General features: G+C 45.9%; 1 protein-coding gene and 1 long non-coding RNA gene across 2 annotated transcripts in view; both read right to left on the bottom strand.

Moving 5' to 3' along the window:
- The window catches only part of LOC142892588 (synaptosomal-associated protein 25-A-like), a 32,748-nt gene extending 13,638 nt beyond the window's left edge, over positions 1–19,110 (bottom strand). The window contains exons 1-3 of the mRNA XM_076032816.1: positions 18,958–19,110; positions 4,224–4,331; positions 1,991–2,032 (exon numbers count right to left, since the gene is read on the bottom strand). Coding sequence (XP_075888931.1) covers positions 1,991–2,032; positions 4,224–4,295 — 114 coding nt within the window. The 5' untranslated portion in view covers positions 4,296–4,331; positions 18,958–19,110. The remainder of the gene's footprint in view (positions 1–1,990; positions 2,033–4,223; positions 4,332–18,957) is intronic.
- LOC142893100 (uncharacterized) overlaps positions 1–23,164 on the bottom strand; it is a 140,414-nt gene that overhangs the window by 19,672 nt on the left and 97,578 nt on the right. The window lies entirely within an intron of this gene.

Genomic DNA, 23,164 nt, shown 5'->3' with positions numbered 1-23,164 from the left:
ATTACCTCCAGGCCTTTCAGTCACGCGTGAATAATAATTGAGCGGTCGGTGTGGGGATTAATCAGGCCCAACTTCAAGCTTCAAACAGAGGGGAACAGACAGCTCAAACTGAGCACGCTGCTGCTATCACACTGACGTGTGGTGAGTGGTGCAACTGGGCCTTCGCTACTCATCTTGAAAATGCGTTTTGCTCGCCTGTCTGCTGTTTCAGATGTTTCTCTGCTTGGGTTTCTTTTTGTTTGTTAGTGAATTTGAGTCAAGTATTCTGTGATGGTGTTATCTGCCGTGGCTTCGACTCTCTAATGGATCCTGCCATGGTGGAACTGGCAGGTATCAATGCACAGATCTGATCGAGATCAGCGACGAGTGCTGCCGCTGCTCTCACTCACCCACTCACACTTAGTCCATTAGAGTAAGCCCATTATAAGCCTTTCCGAGACAGAGGTCACGGGAGTATTAGCATGTGCGCGCAATTTTTAAATAGTTCAGAAACCTTCACGGCCCCCTTTTTTTTTAAAACCTTGTTTTTATAATTAAAAGGAAGTTGACTTTCCATGAAATTTCAAGCAGATTCGCCCTCATCTCTGGATTCTCCTTGCTGCCTCCTGGCCTTTGCACCTCGTCTCCTCCCTGGCAAACCTACTGGTGTTTCACCGCTGACTGCCCTGACCCTCACTTGTCCTGGTCCTGGACTGCTGGAGGCGTTTGAGTTTGGCGGGACAGTCACCCTGCCAAAGGATGTCTAGTGTCAGCGAGTTTTCATCGTCTCCCCTTCCCCAAGCTGCCGCTCCTCCTGGAGCCCCTGGACTGCAGCTGCCTCGTGATAAACCTATCTTGAACAGGTGGACTATTATCCGTTCTGTGGTCTTACGGTTACACTCTATGCCTCAAGAACAGGAGAATGAGGTCTGGTTGGCAGCAGAGGGTTGTGTTTTTCTGTCTGTGCTGAATGAATAATAATACTGAATAAAGTTTTTTTGTTTTTATTTGTTTTGCATTTCATGCCCATTCCGCCAATATGAGAGTTTATGTTTAAATACTCTGTGTGTATCTCGCCAGAGGCTCACAGCATATATGCTATTGATATTGCTATAGATATATTGCTATAGATATTGCTATTTTGATTCCCAACTCATGCTTCCGAGTGTGTTTTCCGCCACAGACGGCTCTGGGTGATGTGAGCAGTTCCTACTAATTCCCAGCCTGTGGAGGTAGAGCGGGACTCGACTTGCTCCTGTGTGAAAGGGAACGTCAGCGCAGGGGGGGTGCTGGGGGTGTGGCTGACGTTGTGCTTTGGACCTGCTGCTGCTGTGGGGGATTTTGATGTATAGATAGCGGCTAATGTTCAAGCTGCAGGTAACTGGTAGTGAAATGATGGAAACTGGGGAGACAGGAAGGTCATAGAGCTGACCAGGAAGAGTGAACGCTGCAGGAAAAGGCAACATCAAAAACAGATGTTCACGCTGCCGCAGTGTGTAATACAAATGAAAAGCATGGTTGGAGGACCTCTGTGACAGTCCTGATACAGGACATGTGTGTTTAGGAAGCCTTTTTTTTTTTTTTTTTCTTTAGAATATGTGCTTTATTGGACTTGTCTGTAGACTGGAGGGCTACATAAAAAAATGACACAAGGGCATCATTGACCCTGCTTGTACTATGACTGTTGCTGTATGAGTCCATTTACTGTCAGTCCCTCCCCACTTTGAAATTTAAGTCAGGACAAAACCACAGCGAACTTATGCACGGCCACATGTTGCTTTTTACATTTAAGAAGCGGAGCAGAGACTTTTCTAATTTCTCGGCGAAACTACAGATCGTTGTATGCTAATGTTTCTGCACGCTGTTGGAAAAGTTTGGCGAAGCCACTTCGGGATCACGTGGCTCATCGTGGATTTTTACCACCGCAAAACCACCGAAGGGAACCAACTCTTCACCCCCGTCATTATTAGTCAGCAGGAGACGGGTGTGGGCGTGTGATGTGTGAACTCACCTCCTCGACCAGAGCCAGCATACGTCGAGTGCTCTCCAGAGACTGCGGAGGAGAGAGGGGGAGAGAGAGAGGGAGAGAGAGAGAGAGAGAGAGAGGGAAGAGTCAGTTAAGTGGATAATCTAGAGCAAAAAGCAGACTGTGGCTTCTGTGGCTGCAGGACCTGGTCGCAGTACTACGGCCGAGAAAAGGAAAGGTGACCCGGAGGACTACTGATACGCCACAGCATATGCTTGGAACTGGAGCGCTAAAATAAGCTTCGTTATTCATTCCACTCCCAATCACAGGATTAATGATCTGATTCCAGCCGTCTGTTTGCCAGCTCTCCGCACTTTCTCAGATCCTTTCCAATCCTCCGTCAAACACCTTTTCATTCCTAATCCCTGTCTCGCTCTTTGTCATCCTTTCCTCCTCGGCCCCCCGTTGCTCCGCCCGCCCGTCCGCCCGTCCGTCCGTCTGTCTGCCCGTCCGCCCCATTCCACCCTCACCACGCCGCCTTCCTTCATCCCGCCATTCCGCTCACTTCCACACAACCTCTTGGCCTTCGCATTACGTGCTCATGAATTTTTCACGAGGCCATTTGAGTGGCTCCATTATTCGGCAGCACAAAATTATCTATTCTTACTGAAGTCCTCTTAACTCATTAGAAGAAAAAGGCCAAAGTTCTTCCTCACAGGCCCCTCCCCTCTCTCAGCGTTTCCAAAAGACGGTGCCCTTGATGAGAGAGACAATAGGGGGAGATCCACAAAGTGACTGCCCAGCTTTTGTGGCTGAGAAAACTCGGCAAATAGAAAGGTCTTGAAATAAATATACGTATATGTATGTCCCATATATATACATATACATATATAAAATTCATGTTTCCACGCTCGTGACTGGAGAACAAAAACAACGAGATGAACGCTTACTACATCCGAGTTACTTCAGTAAACCCGTTTCCGTAAAACATTCTGCTCATTCAGCAACTCGGGAGCAAGGAAGCAAATTAAGAGGCACGAAGCATGACTTATAAATCAACCACTGAATGTCGTCGGTGCCCTTAACGTGCAGAATGTCAAGCAAATAAGACTGCAGCAACAAAGACCACCCAATTAGTGTCTGGTTTGGACAGTGCAGAGAATGAAGGAAGGTCAGAGGACTGTGGTTGGTGTAGACCACCACAGGTACAACACTGGAGTCAACCTAGACATCAGAATGTTTCAAAGCCCACACTAGGGCTAAAGCTTCCTGCTCAGTTGTAGAGTAGATGAACTGATATGAACCAAAGTCTTTGGAGAAGAACTTCTCCACCTCAGCTGCCACAAACTGAGGAGTACAGTTCAGACTCAACCACCGCACCGTCAAAATAAGGTTTCAACAGGTTAAGCTGACAGAGTAGAATTTTCTTTGCTGCGCTCCGGAACAGAAATTTGAAATAGTAATCCAGCTCAGATACATCTTGTACTATCTTTACATACGCTCCCGAAATGTTAACCTGGAAAGGAGAGGAAACAACAGTGCTAATATTCTGTCCCCCACCGTAAACACTCTACACTCAGGGCGCCAAGCAAAGATACTGTTCATCTTCTGCTGTGGAGATGAGAGTTTTTCCTCTCTTCGTCGCCTCCGGTCCTGCTCCTCAATGGATTAGCTCACTTGGGTCTCCCAGGTGCTGCTGCTATACTGATCCTTACGCTTCACACACCTCATTGGGCTATTTTCATGATTGTTTGCTTTTGTTTGCTCTATTAAATGACTATTGTTTTGACATCCTGATCCGCGTGTCTCCTCTGGTCATGGCTTCTTTAAGAGCTGAGTTGTGACATTCGAGAGAGACTCAAACCAGCCTCGAGAGTTTTTAAACGAGAGGAATTCGAGGAGGCTTTTTAGAACAATGATATTTTCTCCATTTTAAAATTTGTTCTAAAAGGTTTTATGGACTAAATTCACTGCTCTCTCTCCAGACATATATGCATATAGGTACCTGAACGATACCTCCCTTTTCCTATACAGTGACATAGTGATTTTATAGTAAGGAGGCTAATGAATTGGAAACTCTGAATTGTCCGTTTAGGTGTGTGTGAGCGTGTAAATGGTTGTTTGTCTTTCTATGTGGCCCTGCGATGGACTGGCGACTTGTCCAAGGCGTCACCCTGCCTTTACCCCACAACAGCTGGGAGAGGCTCCAGCAGGCTGCCGGTATAGAAGACGTGCACATGAAGGATGTCGGTGAGCGTGTGCGTGTGCTCTACTGTACCTCATCAGCGATCTGGTCGGCACGCGTCTGCAGGTCGGCCAGCTCGTTGCGCATGTCTGAATCGTCTGCCATGATGAACGTTCACCTCTGGACCTCACACAGGACACACTGCGGGGGAATGGAAAAGTCACAGATGTTAACCCCTCCGAGAGAGAGAGAGAGAGGGTTCAATCACTCCTATTAGTGTCTACTGCCAAAGTGCCCTTGAGCAACGCTGCGAAGAGCCACTTGCATTAGACTTGACCTCGACGAATCCTGTTACACAATGATTGGAGGAGGAATCACGGCTCCGTACTGGAGTTTGCTGGAAAACAAAAGTTCCAAGTCCGGCTCCAGGCACGACACAGTGTTTTTTTCAGACACGCATGGGCCGGGCCAGCCGAGCCGCTGACTCGACTCACCTCAATCGGCACAAAGTGATGCATAAATTCATGAGTTCAGTCGCTGTTTGGTGAACAGCATCTCGCCGCCTCGCAGGCTCAGTCACGCACCGATCAGGACCCCGCGGGCCCGGCGGCGGTGACGGACCCTCGATTTCCTAACGGTGAATGCTGATTGCTGAGGGTGGAGCTCCATCACTCTGTTTGAGTGAAGTTGGGGAGGGGGCGGAGCGAGGGAGAAAAAAAAGCATCAGGACTGTGAGAGGGAGCTATTTCTGTTCCGGTGACTCGCTGCCAGACACGTTTTATATAGAGGATTTTGCCCATGAAAAATACATGTGTCTGTAACTGGGCAGGCTGACGCAGCTGCTGGCTGCCACCGCGGCTGCCGAGGCAACGACCGAGCACATCCCAGGCCTAAATGAGAAGAAATAATCCAATCTTCTCCCCGCTGGATCTCGTTTGTGCTCGTGATGTGTTGTTGTTTAGAATTGCGCCGAGCGTTCCTTTTTTATTTATTTATTTATTTATTTATTTTTTGCTCTAATGGAGCTTGTAGCTGATGCAAATTTAATCACCTCGCAACTTTCGGCTCGGGGATCATTAAAGCTTCATGTAATCTAATCTGCCGCTGTGTGCAGTGTTGTAATGGGACCGGGAGAGCGCTAACATTTGGCCGGATCAAGCGCTGGAGGCCGCACGAGTTGAGAGACAAAATAACTGCCTTGTTTGATTTTGGGTGGCGTTTAAAGGCGGGCGTGTTTTCGCAGCTGAAATATTTTTGAGGTTGGATTTTTTTTTTTTTTCTTTCTTTCTTTCGAATTTGCCATCACGAAGACAAGCGTAGCTTTAAGCGTCTCCGTCTGGGAGAGGTGAGCAGACATGAGGGAGGCCTGGTTTGATGTTTGCAAAAGTATTTCTCTCGTTCATTCTGAGCCACCTTCCGTGTGTCTGAGACGCTGCCTCCATCTCGAAGGAGCTGTCAGGGCAGTTAATAATTGAACATGTGCCGGGAATAGAGACGGAAGTGGCGGGGGTGCGGTGGGGAGGGAGGGAGGGGCGGGCGGGCGGGCGGAGGGCGTGTCTTCTCTTCCATGCAGTCGCCCTTTAACTTTCGGAGGAGCTCGACCTGTTTACGTAACGCAGCGAAGGCACCTTGGCAGTCTGCAGTCACAACAGTCTGATTGTAAAACGTGATCATCGTCGTTGATGCGACCCCGTCGCAAGGTCGCTTGCACTGTGTGTGCTCAGTTTTGCAAGGCAGGCGGGCCGCTCAGTCTGCGACTCTTCGGTCTCGCTCTTCCGAGACACTTTCAGCTGACTCAAAAATTCCATAAGCAGTCTTTTACGTAATGAGAGGCGAAAGCAATTGTGGAACAAAACACAGAAGAAGACAAGGAAGGAGAAACTAACGTGATGCAAACAGCTGGAATGAAACAACAAAACATCAAAGCGATGCAATAGGCTTCCCTTCATGAATAACATTGTTATTACATTGTTATTACATTATTATAATGACATTATTATTATTATTCCTGAACAACTTTTGCCAACGTTGGCATATTTTCCCCAACTGGAAAATCAGATAAAATTAAAGATTTTGGGAAATGCTTTATCTGGTGCACAAATTCAAAAAACCTATGTGTTTTGCATCATCGGTATTCACATTTGCGGTGTTCATGAGCTTATGTAACAATGGATGGGACAAATCTATAATACAAGTGCAAACAAACAGCTTAATAACCTGAATTTTGAAGACAACTATGATTCTCCAGAATTTCTCTTACACTACAGAGAGACTGATACAAGGGGAGGGGGGGGCCTCTAGAGGCTCCTGTCAACACGGTCTGGATAACAACAGCACCAAGCCCTCTGTGTATAGGAGATCCTTAATTTCTGTGCCATTCCATCACTGCCTCCCTCTCCCTCCTCTGGCTTTTATCTGCAATGTCTGCAAAACGCCTGGCTGCACCTTAAAATATTTATCCTGACATTTGGGCTATTTCTCTCGGCTTCTCTATTTCAGAGCAACCTGAAATGAGTTGGAACACGAGCCCCAGCTCGTGGACCAGCTGCACCGGGGGAATGACGACCCGGGCCCTGCTAGCGTGACGTGGTGACGATGTGACTGAGGCCTAAATCGGGAAAACTATCCGATTTAAAATTCTCCGTCGCAGGTTGGTTGCTCACTGGGCTTTTACATGCAAATGCTTGCACGCTAGCACTGTACAACAATAGTAAACCCGGAGATCAAGCCCACTTTCACTCAGAAAAAAAACAGTTGGGACAGACTCCAGCTCCCTCGTGACCCTCGTGGCCAATGTTGGATCAAGCAGAGCAACGTTTTGGACTAGTTACAACCGTTGCATGAAGAGAAAAGTTCGGAAGGACTGGAGTTGTCGGAGCTCACCCCGAGGGAAACACTTTGCTTGAAAAGTTCTAATCCAAGTTAATCCAGTTTGTCAAGACATTTGAGTCGTTGGGGGGTGCGACCATAAATCTAGCTGAAACTATAACCGAGAAGTCAAAGGACTGCTTATTGAAGCTTACTGCGGATTTATCCTCCCTTTGTGCAATTCTAATGTCAATCCAGGCGACGACGAAGTGGACGGATGGTCTCTTGCTCGGCCTGCACGCTTGCTCCCGATGCGACTGTTCAAGGAAAATGACAGTCACTGCAAGTCTGCGGCTCTAACCTGAAGAAGAGGAATGAACTTGCATCTCAGAGGCCACCATACTCCGTAGGTTTGTTACCACTCTCTTGCATGACCCAAGCGAACCCTCCCGTCCCTCCTCCCCCCACCTGTGGCTCTGCCCTGCTGTCACTCAGCTCAGCTGATGGCTGCTGCAGGGCCTGAAGCGCTGGGCTCAGTCCTCAGGGAGATTAAAGCCAGCGGGGAAAGAGGATTTACTTTCTGCCATTTTCCCTCCTCTCTCTCTCTCTCTCTCTCTCTCTCTCTCACACACACACACACACACGCGCGCTCATCTCCTTCTGGCTTTCTTTGTTTCACTTCATCCGCCTTCCACGCCCCCCCTAAAACTGATGTGAGTTACATTATGCTTGAATCGGGCATCAGTGACCATCTAACTCAGAAATGAAAGCCTGATTCGCAGCTGTCTGATATAAAAGACCACCGCTGCTATAGTTTGAGGAATGTTTTCCTGGTCGGATCATCTGGGCTGCAAGGAGGAGGAGTCTGAGCATTTAGCGCTGAACACTTTCCCTTTAATCAATACAACTATAATCTTACCGGGAATGAGTTCAAAAATAAACTGCTCTTGTGTTACACTGTGCGCGAAAGCACCAGAACCGCAGTGATAAGGGCCCGTCTCCCCTCTGAGCCACTGATTTAAGCAGGTTGAGGTAGCACTAAAGCGGAGACATCAGAAGGGCACCATTTAATTATTAAGCACATTATTAATAGCATTAATCCTAAAAAGCCATTGGAGGGGAGACAATAACTTTGACCCCCAAATCTTAAACTTCCGTTAGCACTCTTAAAGGCAGCATGCTAATTGTGTGTGCTCATTTTGATATGGCTGCTGTCAGGGTTAGGGTTGGTTGCTGTTAGCTAGAAGCACTTTAGCTAGCCCATGTGTTAGACACTATTGTGAGGAAGTATGCTATGCTCCGTCTACAATGTGGCCCTCCGAGTGTGAAGCGTCTCAGTGTTCCACACTTGCATTTGGAACTGTTCTAAATTGCATAAGTAGTGCGCTGCGTTTTTGCACGCTGCTTGGTATGAACGCAGCTCGTCTGCTTATTGCGGCACGCGCTAAACAGGATTAGATGTTTTTTAATATGTCAGTTTATTTTTATACTCTTTGTGGAATAAAAAAGAGGTTCGTTTGTCAGGTTTGTCATTTTCAGATGTCTTTTCCACACTTTTAAAACTATTTTGCCCATTCAAATAATCGCATAGCCCAACTGAGGAAATTTATTCATAGATTAATCAATTAGAAAAATAATTCATGGCTGCAGCTTGACGTGTGATGCGGACCACAATGAATGAATCAGAGCTGTTTGGTTGCTGGACTCCCCTCCACCAAACATCCAGGAGACAAGAACAAGACACACTTGTTGTGCTGCTGTGTTTTGCGATTCATTTTGACATTTAACTGTCTTGTTAAATCTGTCTGAGCCGTGAAAACAGGAGCAGGGCGGCCACATCAGTCACTTTTTCAGCACTTCTCCGACTCTCTGTTTTACTCCCACCTGCCTGTCACCGTCACGCCCCTCTTCATCCCGCGGGTGCCTCATCATCACACAAGACGGCGGCTTCTGTCAGTCGGCGGACATTTGTTTGACGAGCCAGGTGAGTTGCTTGGAATGAAATGGTGCACGCGTACAGAACAGTAGAACACAGCAGTGTGTACAGTGCTTGGCCCAGAGCTCCAGAAGGGGACTGGATTAGCACTGTCATAGGCTGACATGATTAACACAAAGCCACACAGGCCTGATAGCAGAAGAATCCAGCGACAAGCTATTTCGGGCAACAAAGAAAAATCCTGCCGCGGCATATAAATGGAAAATTCCACTGTGAAAAGGGGGTGGAAGGGGGGGGGGGGGGATATCCCAGAATGCCGTGAGTGTGAGCACAAGACGGTGTCAGAGCTGCGAGTGAGGACGTCTGAGAAGGTTTTTGTTTTTCCGCTTTTGGGAACGCAGCGTGCAGTGATTGTTTGCACGAAATGGGAGCAGATATAATCGAGTGAAACCTCACGTCAAGGTTCCTATAGGGGGGAACAATCTGGTGTTTGCTCTCCTGTCCCAGCTCTCTAGTCCCAAACTCACGTAGAGACTTATTTCTCTTCTCTTTCTAGACATTTTCGGACAACTTTTGTTCAATTTGAAGAAAGAATTTGAAGAAAAAAAATCAAATATCTTTACCGGTTGCTCCTTTTCCACATACACACATTTAAGTAAAAACATTAATATGAGCCCCCCCCACCACCACCAACCTCCCCTTACTAATGCAAAGAAGCGCCATCTTGTTCCACTGTTGAGATATAAGACAGAGTTGTCACTAAATAGAAAGAGAGCGCTAAACAACCAACCGGCGCGCTGAGCCGTCATGCTGTTGTGACTAAGTGCCTCAGTGCCGAGGCAGAGAGGCTGCCGTCAATCAGGCAGCGAACTCAGCAGAGTCGAACGCTGCCGGCGGAGGAAATGGGACATCGGCGCTTGAAGCCCACCGTCAGGGAAATCAGGTCAGCCCGTCGGTTGTCGAGCTTTATGTTTCTCACGGGTTTAGAGGAGCACTAACCCAAATCTGGTGGATTTTTTAGGAGCGCTGCCAAGGTTTTTTTTTTTTTTTTTTTTTTGCTCCCTTTCGTGCATTAGGTTTCGCGGAGGATTAGTCAGAGAGACGATGGGAATAATATGGGATGGTGAGCGCCGAGCGGCCGAAAAATTAGCGGCGCTGTTTTCCTCATGCCATTTTTTTAGGCAAAAGTTGTTTGCTGTGGAGTCAAAATGACACACAGGTGGAGCCTGGACGGGGATGCGAATGGTTCAATACCACACCGGGGGCGGACGCAGAGGAAAGATTAGTAATGGACAGCAGATTTAGACGTACTTTCATTCCATCATTCCATTCTGCAATCTTCCTAATGATCTCTGGCATTTCAGAACAGCCACAGCGCCTCCGCGGTCAAAAAGAGCAGCTGGACAGCGCAGATCCAGTTTGGCGCATTGTGAAGGTCTCATATTGTGCTCATATTTACCTATTTTGACTTATTCATTTATTCCACTTCCTTACTTGTCGTCCCACACTCCAGTTAATGAGCCTCAAACCAACAGCAATCCCAGAAAACTCGAAGGATCTCTGGAGACAGCTCATTTAGCCTGCTGTTTGCAGTCTCCTGCCAGAACTCCGACTTACAGTGTTTGAACTCCTCCATGTTTTGAAGGAGACAAAAGCAAGGTGACTTCAATCAAGGCGGTCTGAGAGAATGGAACAGGCCGGTCGGGAAAACAAGCCAAGATGCGGCGTGGCCAGTTGATTGACAGGCTACAGACACGCAGGAAACATCAGCAGCAGGAGTTTTGCATATGGGACCAATAACGTAACAGCTGCTCGTGTGTTTGGGTGCGCGTGCGCGTGCACGTGCGGCCCATAAATGTCAACTCATCTCGGGACCTTGACAAATGAAAGCCTGGCACAGGGTGAGCTGGCTTCAAGGCTTCAAGGACAAGAAGATGAGCAGCAGCGTCGCATGAAGGCCGAGGAGTCGTCTGTGTGTGTGTGTGTGTGTGTGTGTGTGTGGGCAGTTTGGAGGGGAGTTGAGGGGCATCTGACATTTCAACACATTAAAGCAGAACTGTACTTCATTATTCACAAGATAGAACCAGGTCAATGTTATTAATGCAACAGCTGTCAGCTGTGCATGTGTGTCCATTCCTCTCTATGTGTGTGTGTTGTTGAATGGAGACGGGCTACGTGTGTCAGCCTCATTACAGCAGGTAATTTAGCCTCACGTACATTCTTGTGTGTGTGCGTGTTGCGTTCGTGTGTATGTATGCGTGTGTGTGTGTGGGTCCTGGTCTGTCAACATCAATGAGACTTTTTTTTTTTTTGTCACCTGGTGCATGTAATAATACTACAACAATAAGAAGACCATCTGCTAGTGTGTGTTAGTGTGCCACACTACGCAGGGAAACTCTCTGAAAGCCAAGCCCACGTTTGTCATAGAAGACGAAGAATTTCACGCGATAATCCGAAATCTGACATGACTCCAACCTTAAGGCCGATTAACACTAACATCATATCACCACATCATGTCAAGCATAACACCGGGAAGATAGTAAACACTTGCGACTATTAAAGCGCGCGCGTGCGAGAAGACCATATTTTAAGTTTCGATCGTTTTAAGACATGATCAGATCCTGCATGGTCTTGCTCCACCCCCTTTGGGTGGAGTTCGTTGTGTGAAGATCCAGCACCAGCGGGAGAACATCCAGGGCCTCCACTAGAGGTGACTGTGCAGTTCAACATAGACACACGACCTTCAGTAATCAGGTGTTTATCAGTCAAAGGCACTGAGGTCTGGAAGGAGATTCCAGCTCCAATAAGAGACTCTAAAACTTTTAATACTTTTAAAGTCAATCTAAAAAAAAAAAGGTGGCTGAAAAGAAACCAGATCTGTCAGCACTCATTTTAAATTGAAGTTTGTATCTATCCTCTTAGTGTTCTTTGTTGCTTTGCTAGTGTCAGTTGTCCAATTCTTCCATCGTATTGTTCATTTTTTGGAATTTTTATTTGTATCTGTCATCGTATTGTTATTCCTTCTGACCTGCCGGGGACTGCAGATGGAAAGTAGCCTTTGGCTAATTGTGGCAAATTTACATTTACATGTTCATCAATATGCGCTGTCCCTTAAAAAAAAATAAAAACGAAAAACAGGTTTCGCTTTCCAATTCATCTCCATCTGACCAACGGGTCTCACAAATGTAACCTCAGACTGAGATTCAGATTGACACCTGACACTCAAACTTGAGCTCTTAGTTTAATGCAGAGCCGCTGCACAATGAATCCATAATGGGAATGCAAATCAGCGATAAACAACGCATTGGAGAGAGGAAGTTTGCGGTTGATTGCTCAGCCACCCTTTATCTTCAGCTTGCAGTTGCCCACTTGTGTCGGAGGGCCTCAGGTTGCATCATCTGCACGATTTGATAGATGGCACTCGGCAGCCAGTGAGGTAACACTGATCTTGCTCATAGCAGAGAGGAGACCTAGCATGGCGCCAGACAGGCAGGTTGACACACACACACACACACACACACACACACACACACACACACACACACACACACACTGCATGCACCAGCCAGCCTGTATCCGCTGCTGTATTGCCATTCAATTTGAAGCTGCCTGCACATGACCAAACAGACCAATGCTTTTAATCCCAGCTGTCAGGAGTCTGGAGGGTGAAGTACCTGCTGACACCTCACATATAACATTAATCATCCATTCTTCCCTCCTGTCTGTACTTCGGGACTCATTCTGCTCTTATGTTCCATCGATGGATTTTTAACGTTTCATCTGGTCACACACAGATAATCAGCAGTGAGTGTCGGATGACAAGTTTATTTGTTGTTAGCCAAATCCAAAAGATGGAATCAAATATGGTAAAAAAAATCAATAAATAAATCATTTGTACATTTTAACAAATAAAAGACTTAATTATTGTCTAGAGAAAGTAACGGTCAGAGATAAAGGTCGTTTTTTTTTTGTTTGTTTTTTACACTACCTTGAAACAAGGAGTGATTATAAGTGAGTCCGTCTCTCCTCAATGACCCATAAGTGGCGTAAAACACGTGCCAAGATGTCACCAGGCCAAAGAGCACGATGGTAGCCCAAGGGCTAAACTATTCAGACTGACCCACCTCTTCATGCTCGAGTGCTAATTTGCCAAAACACACACAGATACACACACACACACACACACACACACACACACACACACACACACACACACACACACACACCAAAATACACTTACAAGCTGTTCACATACATAAACACACAGGCGTTTGAGCTTGGTGCTTTTACTGCAGTATGACAGCAAATGAAACGTTGGAGTGAAATTTAACAGAAACAGAAAAACGTGTTGCACAAAGGCAGGTAGCAAGTCAAGCAACTTTCTTTCTTTCCCACAGTCGACCAGTAGGCTTTTCATTATGACCAGTGCTGATTCTTCATTACACAAGTCCCCCCCGCCCCCTTGACATAAAGATGAATTGAGTGAATTAGAACTTTTTTTTTTTTTTCTTAAGGCAGTCTCGATGTTGAGTGATTTCATATCCTTTCCTAATAGAGCTTCTCCTGCCCACCGGGCCATAGGGGGTGCGGGAGTCTGTCCCAGCAGGGGCGTTTAAACTTTAAAGGGGCTCGGACGCCACATCATTTCACTGCTGCGCACACACCGAAACAAACAGTCCCCCCTGCACCTCCTCAGTGCTGCGTGCAGTCACAAAACGACACACTTCTCCTAACAAGCTGGATATTGACTGCAGCTCCGCATCTCTTGCGGGGCTGCTTTTTAACCAAGCCACCTCCTCCCCCCTCCAGGTTGCACTGTGGTGGAATTTGAAAGCTCAAACAGCGTTGTTTTGTCCGCCCACAGCAGTGGCGTCTGCCAGGGCAATATGGCCCTGACCAAATAAAGCATTCCCTATGGAGAGACAGGAAGGACACACAGAGACAAATCTGCTGTGGAAAATCACCGAGGAGGTTTCTGCCGTTCCGCCCCCTAAGATGGATCTTGGGCGTTAAAATATTATCTGCCACACCTTTGCTCTTCATTCGTTCATTACAACCCCAGAGGGTGACTGTTGCACTAAATCTCCCCATAAAACAGAGTGACTGCACACGGCTCCAGCTCGGAATGAGCGCGGCCAGCAGGTAGCATGTGGTGGGGAAATGTACGGCGTAAAATGGCCCCATCTGCGGAAAACCCAGGCTCCGACGAATGTTTGAAGTCCAAATGGCACAAAACAGTTTGTTGCTGTGACTCCGGCGAGCAGGGATGACGGCGCTGACTCCACCTCTGACATTTGCCGATTGCATAATTCAGGGGGAGGCGGGATGGACGGAGAGCTTTCCGGTAGCAGGCGGACTAGGATTGGGAGGAGGAGATTAACAGCGGAAATGGACGGCTGGGAAGTTGGACTCGTAACGCACTTAAGGTCTCATATTACCACCATTTTCAGGTCTTTGTTTTCCATCCAGTGGAGCTGCCTCGAACCATTGCTAATCCCAAAAATGTGTAAATCTTTAGAAAACAGCATATTTAGCCCCCTGTTTGTAGCCTGCTGCAAAGTGGCTCACTTTTACATTCCTGTCAACATTAGCTGTGTTTCCGTTACAGTTTTTCGCGAAATAAAAGCGATATTTCTAAGATTTCGACAAAATACACTTGCGATTTGCGGGTGTTTCCATTGAATGGCCTGAAGTGCATCTATACACTATATAGAATCATATGTACGTTCGTACATATAATTCTCCGAAAATCTCGTCCAGCGACATTTATGAGAATTACGGTTGCGATCGTTTGCTTGTAACAAGGATTCCGTCTCCTCCTCCGTCGAAACATAACGCGCCATTTTCACTTGAAGTGAACTGGACACGTGACCAGCGGACGTCGCATCCGGTATCGTGTAAATGCGAACAAAGTGTTTCCACGACTCTTTTGCGATATGCCTCTATATCCATGCGTCTGAAAAACTACCTCGTGAGAGCGTAAGAACCTTTAAGCCATATTTGAGAGTTTTTTTTTTTGAAATGAAGGTGTTTCCATGACCAGTTGTTTATTGCAATGTTTAGGTTTCGCGCAATTCTGGGGAGAATTGAAACCCAGCTACTGATGCTTTGTTAGATCTGCAACGCAAAGAAGCAACAGGGTCCAACTGGTGGCAGCAAACACCTGGCTGGGGCATTGGCACTAGCGTGGGGGGAGGTATTACTGCCCTTAATGACATCACAAACATTAGTAGACATATTAGTAGAACCGTGGGATGGGCTTACTTTACATTTGCTAGAGATACCGATCTTTCATGAGATGGTGCCCACGGCACCTGCGGTCGACGAGGGAATACGTGTCATCCGTCAACTCCGGCGCCTCTGCCAGAGTTGAGATGTGAGGGGGGGAAAAAAAGCAGCCACGAGCGGTGGATGTGCAGGCGGGAGAACACGGTGCTGCGGGACGTAGAGGAAATTCAAAGCAATCATCTGTGGCCTGCAGGGATAATCACTGCAAAGCCCCACTGTCCCATTCAGCGAGGATAAAACCCACTGGATTAATCTGTAGGCCTACAGAAAACACACACACACACACACACACACACACACACACACACACACACACACACGCAGATGCCTCACAACACTTACATAACACACTCAGGGTCTCCTTCACTTTCTCCCAACTGTACTTTGCTCTCCATTTCCTTTCACTTTGACTCGCCCAGCCTCTCTCTCTCTCTCTCTCTCTCTCTCTCTCTCTCTCTCTCTCTCTCTCTCTCTCTCAGTTCAGCTCGTGCTCACACAAACAAAACCAACAGCATGCACAGTCACGCGCAAACACGCACACATACACACACACACACACACCTCTTCCCCAACTCCCCCACCGCCATTTCTCCTGCCGTCTCCTTCTGCTCGCGCACATTCAACCGGACACCTGTCAGCCTGCTGCTCTGCGCCCACTGTTCCTTAGTAAACCCACACATAAATAAAGGTGACAGGAGTATATAGCGCCAGGACATATATGGGACAGAGCTATATATGACGCGGAGAAGGAGAAGATTTTCTCGAAAGAGCCATCAGGATAAGACGCGGCTCACGGAGAAATACTGATAAGGGTTTGAGGGCAGACACACACCTTCACACACGGATTAATTCGGCTTGCAAGAGCGCAGTGAAGTGGCAGCAGCACGGGAGTCAGGTGACAGTAGCAAGCAACCAATCAGCGTAATGGAAATATATCAGCAGGAAACCTCAATGATTTGTTTTTCAATAAGTTGTGAAAATATATTCATGAGACAAAGACAAAAGGTCAGTTTTTGTATAATTTCCGTGGTGAGATGTGAATGAACTCTGCCATTTACACATCCTTATTATGAACAAATGACTTGAAAATAGATTGGCTTAATATAGTGTGGAGAAAACTCTAATCCACAGAATGTAGATTATTACCTATGTAGCAGAGCACATTTCCACGTGTCATTGCCACTGCCGGCAAAATAACTGACACTTTATGTTGCATATAATCATTTGCACTGCATTTAAGTCCAAACACAGCAGCCCTCACTGCTAATTCACTGGTATTAAACTCCATTGTAGGTCTGTCATTTTCAGAGAAGTTGTTGTGACATCGGTTCACGCCTCCGTAAGTAGCACAAATGATTCAACTTTAAATAGACAATGTGTGGGCGAGCCGAAAACATCCTGCAGGGTTTCTAAAAACATCCACTCAGAAGAGATGGAATTAACTCAAGCTGACAAAGTGCCACATTACAGAGTCTTTAGAGAAAGGAAGTGCTGCCCAAACATTAGCCGGTTTTCTCAGAGTTTGCGTCCAAAACAATTCAGTCCACTAAAACCCCAAAGGGCAAAAAGCTGCTGCGGCTAGCCGTTGTAATGCTAAGGGCTAATGGGGGAGAAAAAGTGAAAAGGAGTGATCGCAGTGAGTCCGCTGTTGATGCTGCAGTTTTTCCGCCATCTGGCATGTTGCAGCATTAACATTTAACAAGAAGAGATTTGCGATAAGAACAGCTGAGTGACAGTGCAAATGTCGATGGGAACCAACAAGCTGCACCTGGGATGCAGTTTGTTCCGCCGTGCATGTGTGGGTTTGTCTGCGGGGAAACTTATTTGGGAAACTGATAATTTGACAGCCAGTTAGCCAACACAAGTCAAAAGTCAAGATAATTGAAGTCAGTTTTCTTACAGGTCCTTTTTTTTTTAATGCCCATTTCAGCTTCATTGTATTTTATTTACCCTGCCTGGTCTATAGAGCAGCCTTGTGTAACCAGCTTAAAAAGAAGAAAAAAAAAAAAAAAAAACTACTACTGACCTATAAAAGATAAAATACTCAGCCATGGGTTTCCAGGCTCCCATGAAAAACACAGGTTTGTTTTTATTTTTAGTGCTTTAGTTCCATTCCTACTTGGCTTTGATGGGCCTCCTCCTTTTTGTCTCAGAGGGATGAACAAAGACCTGACAGTTGGTTGGTTGATATCATGGGAGATGTATTAATGATACATCAGTGCCATCTATTTTACAGAATGTGTTTAAGCACAAACATTTCCTGAAAAGTGAAGGTGATGTAAAAAAGCTGTTGGAAAACAGTGTTAAGTGGATTTTGCCAAAACATGGGCATCTTTTAGGCTGTCAAAATCAATGGTGTGAAATGCAAACTGAACAAAAAGACATTGAGGAAAGATTCAACTTCTCACTTGACAGATGAGTTCACAAGAGCAACTTTTAAGACCCAAGTGTACTTTTGCTATAGTGAACCGGCAAACTTGACTAAAACAATAATTTAAAGCTAAATAAGGCTGGATGCAAATCACTTGGTTTGCAGTTCTTTCCTGCTCCGATACAAAGAGTGTGTACGGCTGATTACAACCATTGTACAGGCTGCCAAAAGAACAACACGCGTTGATCTGCTTAGAGGAAGCAGTCAAGATGGGAAGCCTGCAGGGTTTAAGTTTTATCGAGACAGTTCCTAGAAAACCGACTGACTATGCAATTTTGTTTTTGCAAAAAGAGAGTTTATCACTGTCAATTTACCACCATAACATATCCCTGCACAGCGTGCTGACCTTCCACACTGTGACAAAATTCACTTGACCACTTCCTGAAAGTAAAAGGTCTGCAGAATTCTGACCCTTGTGAAGGGCAATGACGCATCTCCCAGGTGAGGGTTCACCAAAGCACACGCTTCAGCGGGAAACGGAAATGGATTCACGTCGGAGGCCGTAAACATAGGGCTAAAAATAGCTGTCTTATTAGCTAAGTTATTTTGAGTTTGGTTTATTTTTTATTTATATATTTATTATATTTAAATGATTAATCGTGCACGGCTGCTCGGAAGTATGGGATTAAAAATATGCCTGGCTCCAAAGACTCCTCCTTGAGTCAGTGCGTGATTAGACTGCTGCCGGGGGCCAAACACTGAGGCATAAACTCATCTCAGATTACACAGACAGGTGAGCAACAAAGTTTAGATAACCTGCGTAACTTCACCTAACTTTACATATTCTTGCAGAACCAAGGAGACGTTACTTTGCTGTGCCTCTGAGAAGCTCCAACTCGCCCGGGTGCCTCTGAGGAGCTCTCCGTGGTGCTGAACACCAATCCGTCCTTCAAAACATCATCCACCCGTCCATCCATCCACTCATCCGTCCATCCATCTATCCATCCGTCCTGCCTCCAGAAACTGGAGAAATCACCTCACAGAGGTCGCTTCATGCCGAGGTGTAATCCTCACAACAAACAACTACTTTAATCTTGTAATGTGTTTAAGACTGAAGCTCTCTTCAACGCGCTCGTTTGACCGCGAGGACAGCCACCACGTCCAGTTCTTTCTTCTTCTTCTTCTTCTTATTATCTATTTATTTATTTATTTTTTAGTAAAAAATACATCGCAATAATATTCTCGAATAATACTCAAAGCGCCGCGTGTGTTAAACTGTTCAGCAGCGCGAATACGCGCCGACGGTCGCATTTTGAAGTCACAATACAACGGCAAACTTTGACTACATAAACGTATTCTTGTTAAATCGCTGAAGCAGACATGGTGTCACTGAAAGAATGAATGAAATGCGAAGTTGTTCTCACCTCGGTAGGATCTGTTTGCCTTCCTTTCTGTGTTTCGCTGTTTGTTTTGGGCTCGGGATGGAAATGTCCGTCCGTGCAGCGACCGCTCCTCTCTACGGGACTGTCCCCGGTGGAAACACACCGCCGTCCGCCGCTCCTGCCGCAAAGTGACGGCGACGAGCATTCCACTTCCTCTTAGGACTTTACAAAATAAAACTACCAGAATTCAACTCGGTGTCATTTAAAACAACCAAACGTTACCAATTGTAGGACAAGGATGTTTTTTTTGTTTTTTGTTTTTTAAACAACTACATTGCTAGCTTTTAACATTAGCAATACCTGGCTAACTTGGTCGATGGCAAACATTTAATTGTCAATAAAGCAATGTTGAGCAAGTTTCATGAGGAACAATGGTCAGTTAGTTAACTTCACCGCCATATTTAGGAATTTCCAAAAGCACAATGTGGTCCTTCAACGAAAGGCTTCCTCAAATCGATTTGGGGAGAGTTTCAGTTTTGTTTAGTAAAATCAATATTCTTTTAAAGAGAAACCGGTAACAACAACAACAATAATAATTATAATAATAATAATGTTTGCATGTTCTCCCTGTGTCTCTTTACAGGTAATCCGGCTTCCTCCCACAGTCCAAAAACAAGCATGTGAGACAAATTGGGAACTCAAAATTGTCCACAGGTGTGAGTGCGAGTGGTTGTATGTCTTTTTGTCTTTCATCCTCGAGCAGGTTCAAGGCTCAAGCAGACCCTGAGTGCGCTGCAGGAGGATGTGGGTATAGAATTATTATTATTATCATTAGTAGTAGTAGTAGTAGTAGTAGTATTAATAATAATAATAATAATAATAATAATAATAATAATAATAATAATAATAACTCTTCAAAGTACTGAGGACATCTATTTCTATTAGTTTCATGTTTGAGCTATTTTAATTTGAAAAGGACAGTATACAACTTCCGTCGTTATTTTGACGAGATTGATACAGCTCGTAAAATGGCCGCGCCCTCTGACGTCAGAGGTATAAAGATTGTTGTTTGTTTACTACTGTGATTTAAAAAAAAAAAATAGGCAACTGAAGTAATCTCACACATGAGCAAACATCAGCGGGCTTATTAAACAATACAACATGAACAGATTAAAAATGTTTTTGTAAAGTGCTTTCGGGTTTCGTAAAGTTGCTGGAAAAAGCACTCTATAAGTGCAGTCCAGTTACCATTCACCATTTGAATTAAGTAACCAAGAACAGTCAAGTGAATTAAGATGTGATATCTAAAGAAATTTAGAACTTTTGTCATTTGTATTAAAGAAGAAGATTATTTAAAATGAAAATAATCTATTTTTAAGAACAGTTTTGCCTGCAGTTATGACCACAGACAACATAAGACAACACAACAGCAGAGTTACGTGCACGTACACTTTCTTTGTCCTCACACCCAAGCACTTGAGGAATATCAGGGAACGTGTGCTCTGATCACAGGCTGCCATCTGTCTCATCAACTACCCCAATAAATATTTCATGAGAAGAGTCTGCAACAAAAAAAAAACAACCAGTGGAATAACAGCAACCGACTAAAACAGGACAGAAAGCAGTGGAACAATGAAAAACGCAGAAATATCCTGGAATTGATTATCTGCAAAGTCCTGCAGTTACGTCGGCGGCGCTCAGCTCTCGGCTGCGCTCAGCTCTCGGCGGCGCGCACACACGTAACCTCTTTCACAACGGTCTTTCAATTTCTTTCAATTTTTGTATGTTGCCAGTTGTGCAACATCGCTTCTATCAGTGAGCGTGTGTATACTTCAATCACAACGTGTCCCTGGAGACAGCGATTTAAAAATAGCCACCCCCCCAAAAATTCATTGTAGTAGTGCCTCAAGGTGTGTTATGTAAATACTAAAAGATAAATTGCTGCAGGGAAGTCGCTCGTCACCCTGGCTGCTCTTCTCTTCTCTTCTCTTCTCTTCTGCGATCCCTGCATAAAACAGCCTGCATTAAAGAGGCCAAAGGTCAGAGGCTCACGGTGCTGCTGCTGTGACGGTGGAAATATCACATCAGAAGGTCATGTGAGACGGAGGGGAAGCGAGAGCGAGAGGCAAGCTGGGAAATCCATCCATCCATCGCTGAGATTATCATCATTCTTCTCCTCTGCTCTGGTTGCTGTTGCCTCACTCTGCAGACGTTTGTCACTCACAAGGCTGCCGAATGCTCGACGCCGCTGCTGGCAGCAGCTCTGCCCCCTTTTTCATTGTTTCGTCAGCAAAATGGCACCTTCAAAAGTCTCACATTATGCAAAATTGTGTGTGTGTGTGTGTGTGTGTGTGTGTGTGTGTGTGTGTGTGTTTCTCCTGTTGGAAAGATGGGGTCAATTCCATCCGTTTGCTTCTTTTGCTTGCTCCAAATTTCAGAAAGTGTGTTCTGAAAAAGAAGTCAGTCCCTACCTCACTGGTACCCTCCCCACAGCGCTGCCGAGGCCTCGTGCCATTCAAACGAGTGGACAGTCCAACAAAACATCCGGAAGGACATCCGTGCAGCAGGCTGTAAACAGGGGGCTAAATACACTCTTTGCTGGCCATCGAAAGTGTTTTTGATGTAGGTAGGCGGGTAGGTGTTTGACAGTAGGTACAACGTGTGGTCTTCAATGTACCAGCAGGGAGTGAAGCATTTGGTTTGACGTCGCAAGAGTCGTGTGTCAGATCACTTGTGGCTCAGATTTCTGCAGCAGAGTAATCAGCCTTCTTTCCCCCAATAAAGAGCAGATCGTTACCAACAAGATTGATATCGCTATTAAGGACCTCCCTTGACAAACTAATGATCCAACAGCGGATAGTCTGCGCTGCGCGTGATGAATCACTCGGCGTCTTTGTGAGACGGGCGGATTCCTCGACTCGCGTCGTGCTTCCACAAAAAGTGGTTCAAAACTCTACATTTGCGGAGGACTCAGTGTCGGAAGAGCCTCCCCGGCGCAGTCTTCATTTCTGTTTTTAGCTCATAGCTCCGTCAAATTACTCAAGCGCGTTCCGAATCCCTACGCTGCATGTTTTATCACCGGCCGCGCAGTCCACAAATGGCGGCGTGTCTGAGAGAACAGAGTCGCGAGGCGCGAGAGAGGACGGCAGCCGGTGGCTCCACGCGGCAGATAGCAGTCAGCGGTGGAGCTCGGAAAACAACGTTTCGCTATCAGCGGTGGACAGTAGTGGAGTCCAGCTTGTGTTATCTGAAGGATAAACAACTCCTTTGTACAGCCGAAACACACGCGCGCGCGCACGCACGCACACACACACACACACACACACACACACACACACACACACACACACGCACACGCACAACCTTTCTCACGTTGGCCTGACCGAGTCAACACAGGAAATTAACTGCGCCCAAATGATAAAAGCTCTCATATGATAAAGGATTTATTCACTGCAGCGTCACATATTATTGGCTGGATTTTTTTGCCCCCTTTGGAAAACATTACTAAGTCTGATCTTCAAAAGTCTAGATTGCTCTTTTTTTTTTTTTTTTTTTTTGCCGATGTCGTGAATTTCAGTCAGTCAGACACTTAATTCCTCGGAGGGTCGATCTAATTTTAACTTGAAAGAATGGGGCTGGATAAAAAAGCAAGACAAATGACACACACTTGAGGCGGCGCATCTGAGAATAGGGAGGAGCTGAAATTGTGCACGAAATCGCTCCCAAATACACATCTGGAATTCTTTGTTTCCGCCTACAAACTGTCATGAAGCGCTCGTGTTGTGTTCATTGTTAGTTGACACGTATTTATGCGCTGCAATCACGGGTTTATTCGCGATTAAGTTCTGGATGACAGCAGTTTTGTCGCCAAATTGTAGTTCATTCAGGTTTTCACAAATAGCCGTACACTATGGCAAGTGCCGTACAAATGTGTGCTGTGTGCCAGAGGGAGGGCAGAGAGGATCACAGTCTCACCCTCATCCCAACACATCATCCATCCTCATAATGGAGCTGCTGTGCGTTCTGCTCCACAGCCGACCGCTGTTCCCTCCGTAAGGGCACACGGTGTCAGGTAGGCCGAGCTTCTCTGCCATTGCACTGATGCTTCGGCTCTATAAGTTCACAATATTTTATCTTTCAATATTTCCCTTTGTTCTGATTAACCCTGACTGACTGGTGCTTGTTATTTATGACCAGTCATAATAACCCTACTGTGTCTAATCCAGAATTCCCACCTGTTTCCCTGTTA

Source organism: Nelusetta ayraudi, unplaced genomic scaffold (genome assembly GCF_046127955.1).
Source record: "Nelusetta ayraudi isolate G7.1 ecotype Tasmania unplaced genomic scaffold, CSIRO-AGI_Nayr_v1 ptg000002l, whole genome shotgun sequence".
Lineage (NCBI taxonomy): Eukaryota > Metazoa > Chordata > Actinopteri > Tetraodontiformes > Monacanthidae > Nelusetta > Nelusetta ayraudi.
The sequence above is the reverse complement of the archived record's forward strand: the minus strand, read 5'-3'. Positions and strand labels throughout refer to the sequence as shown.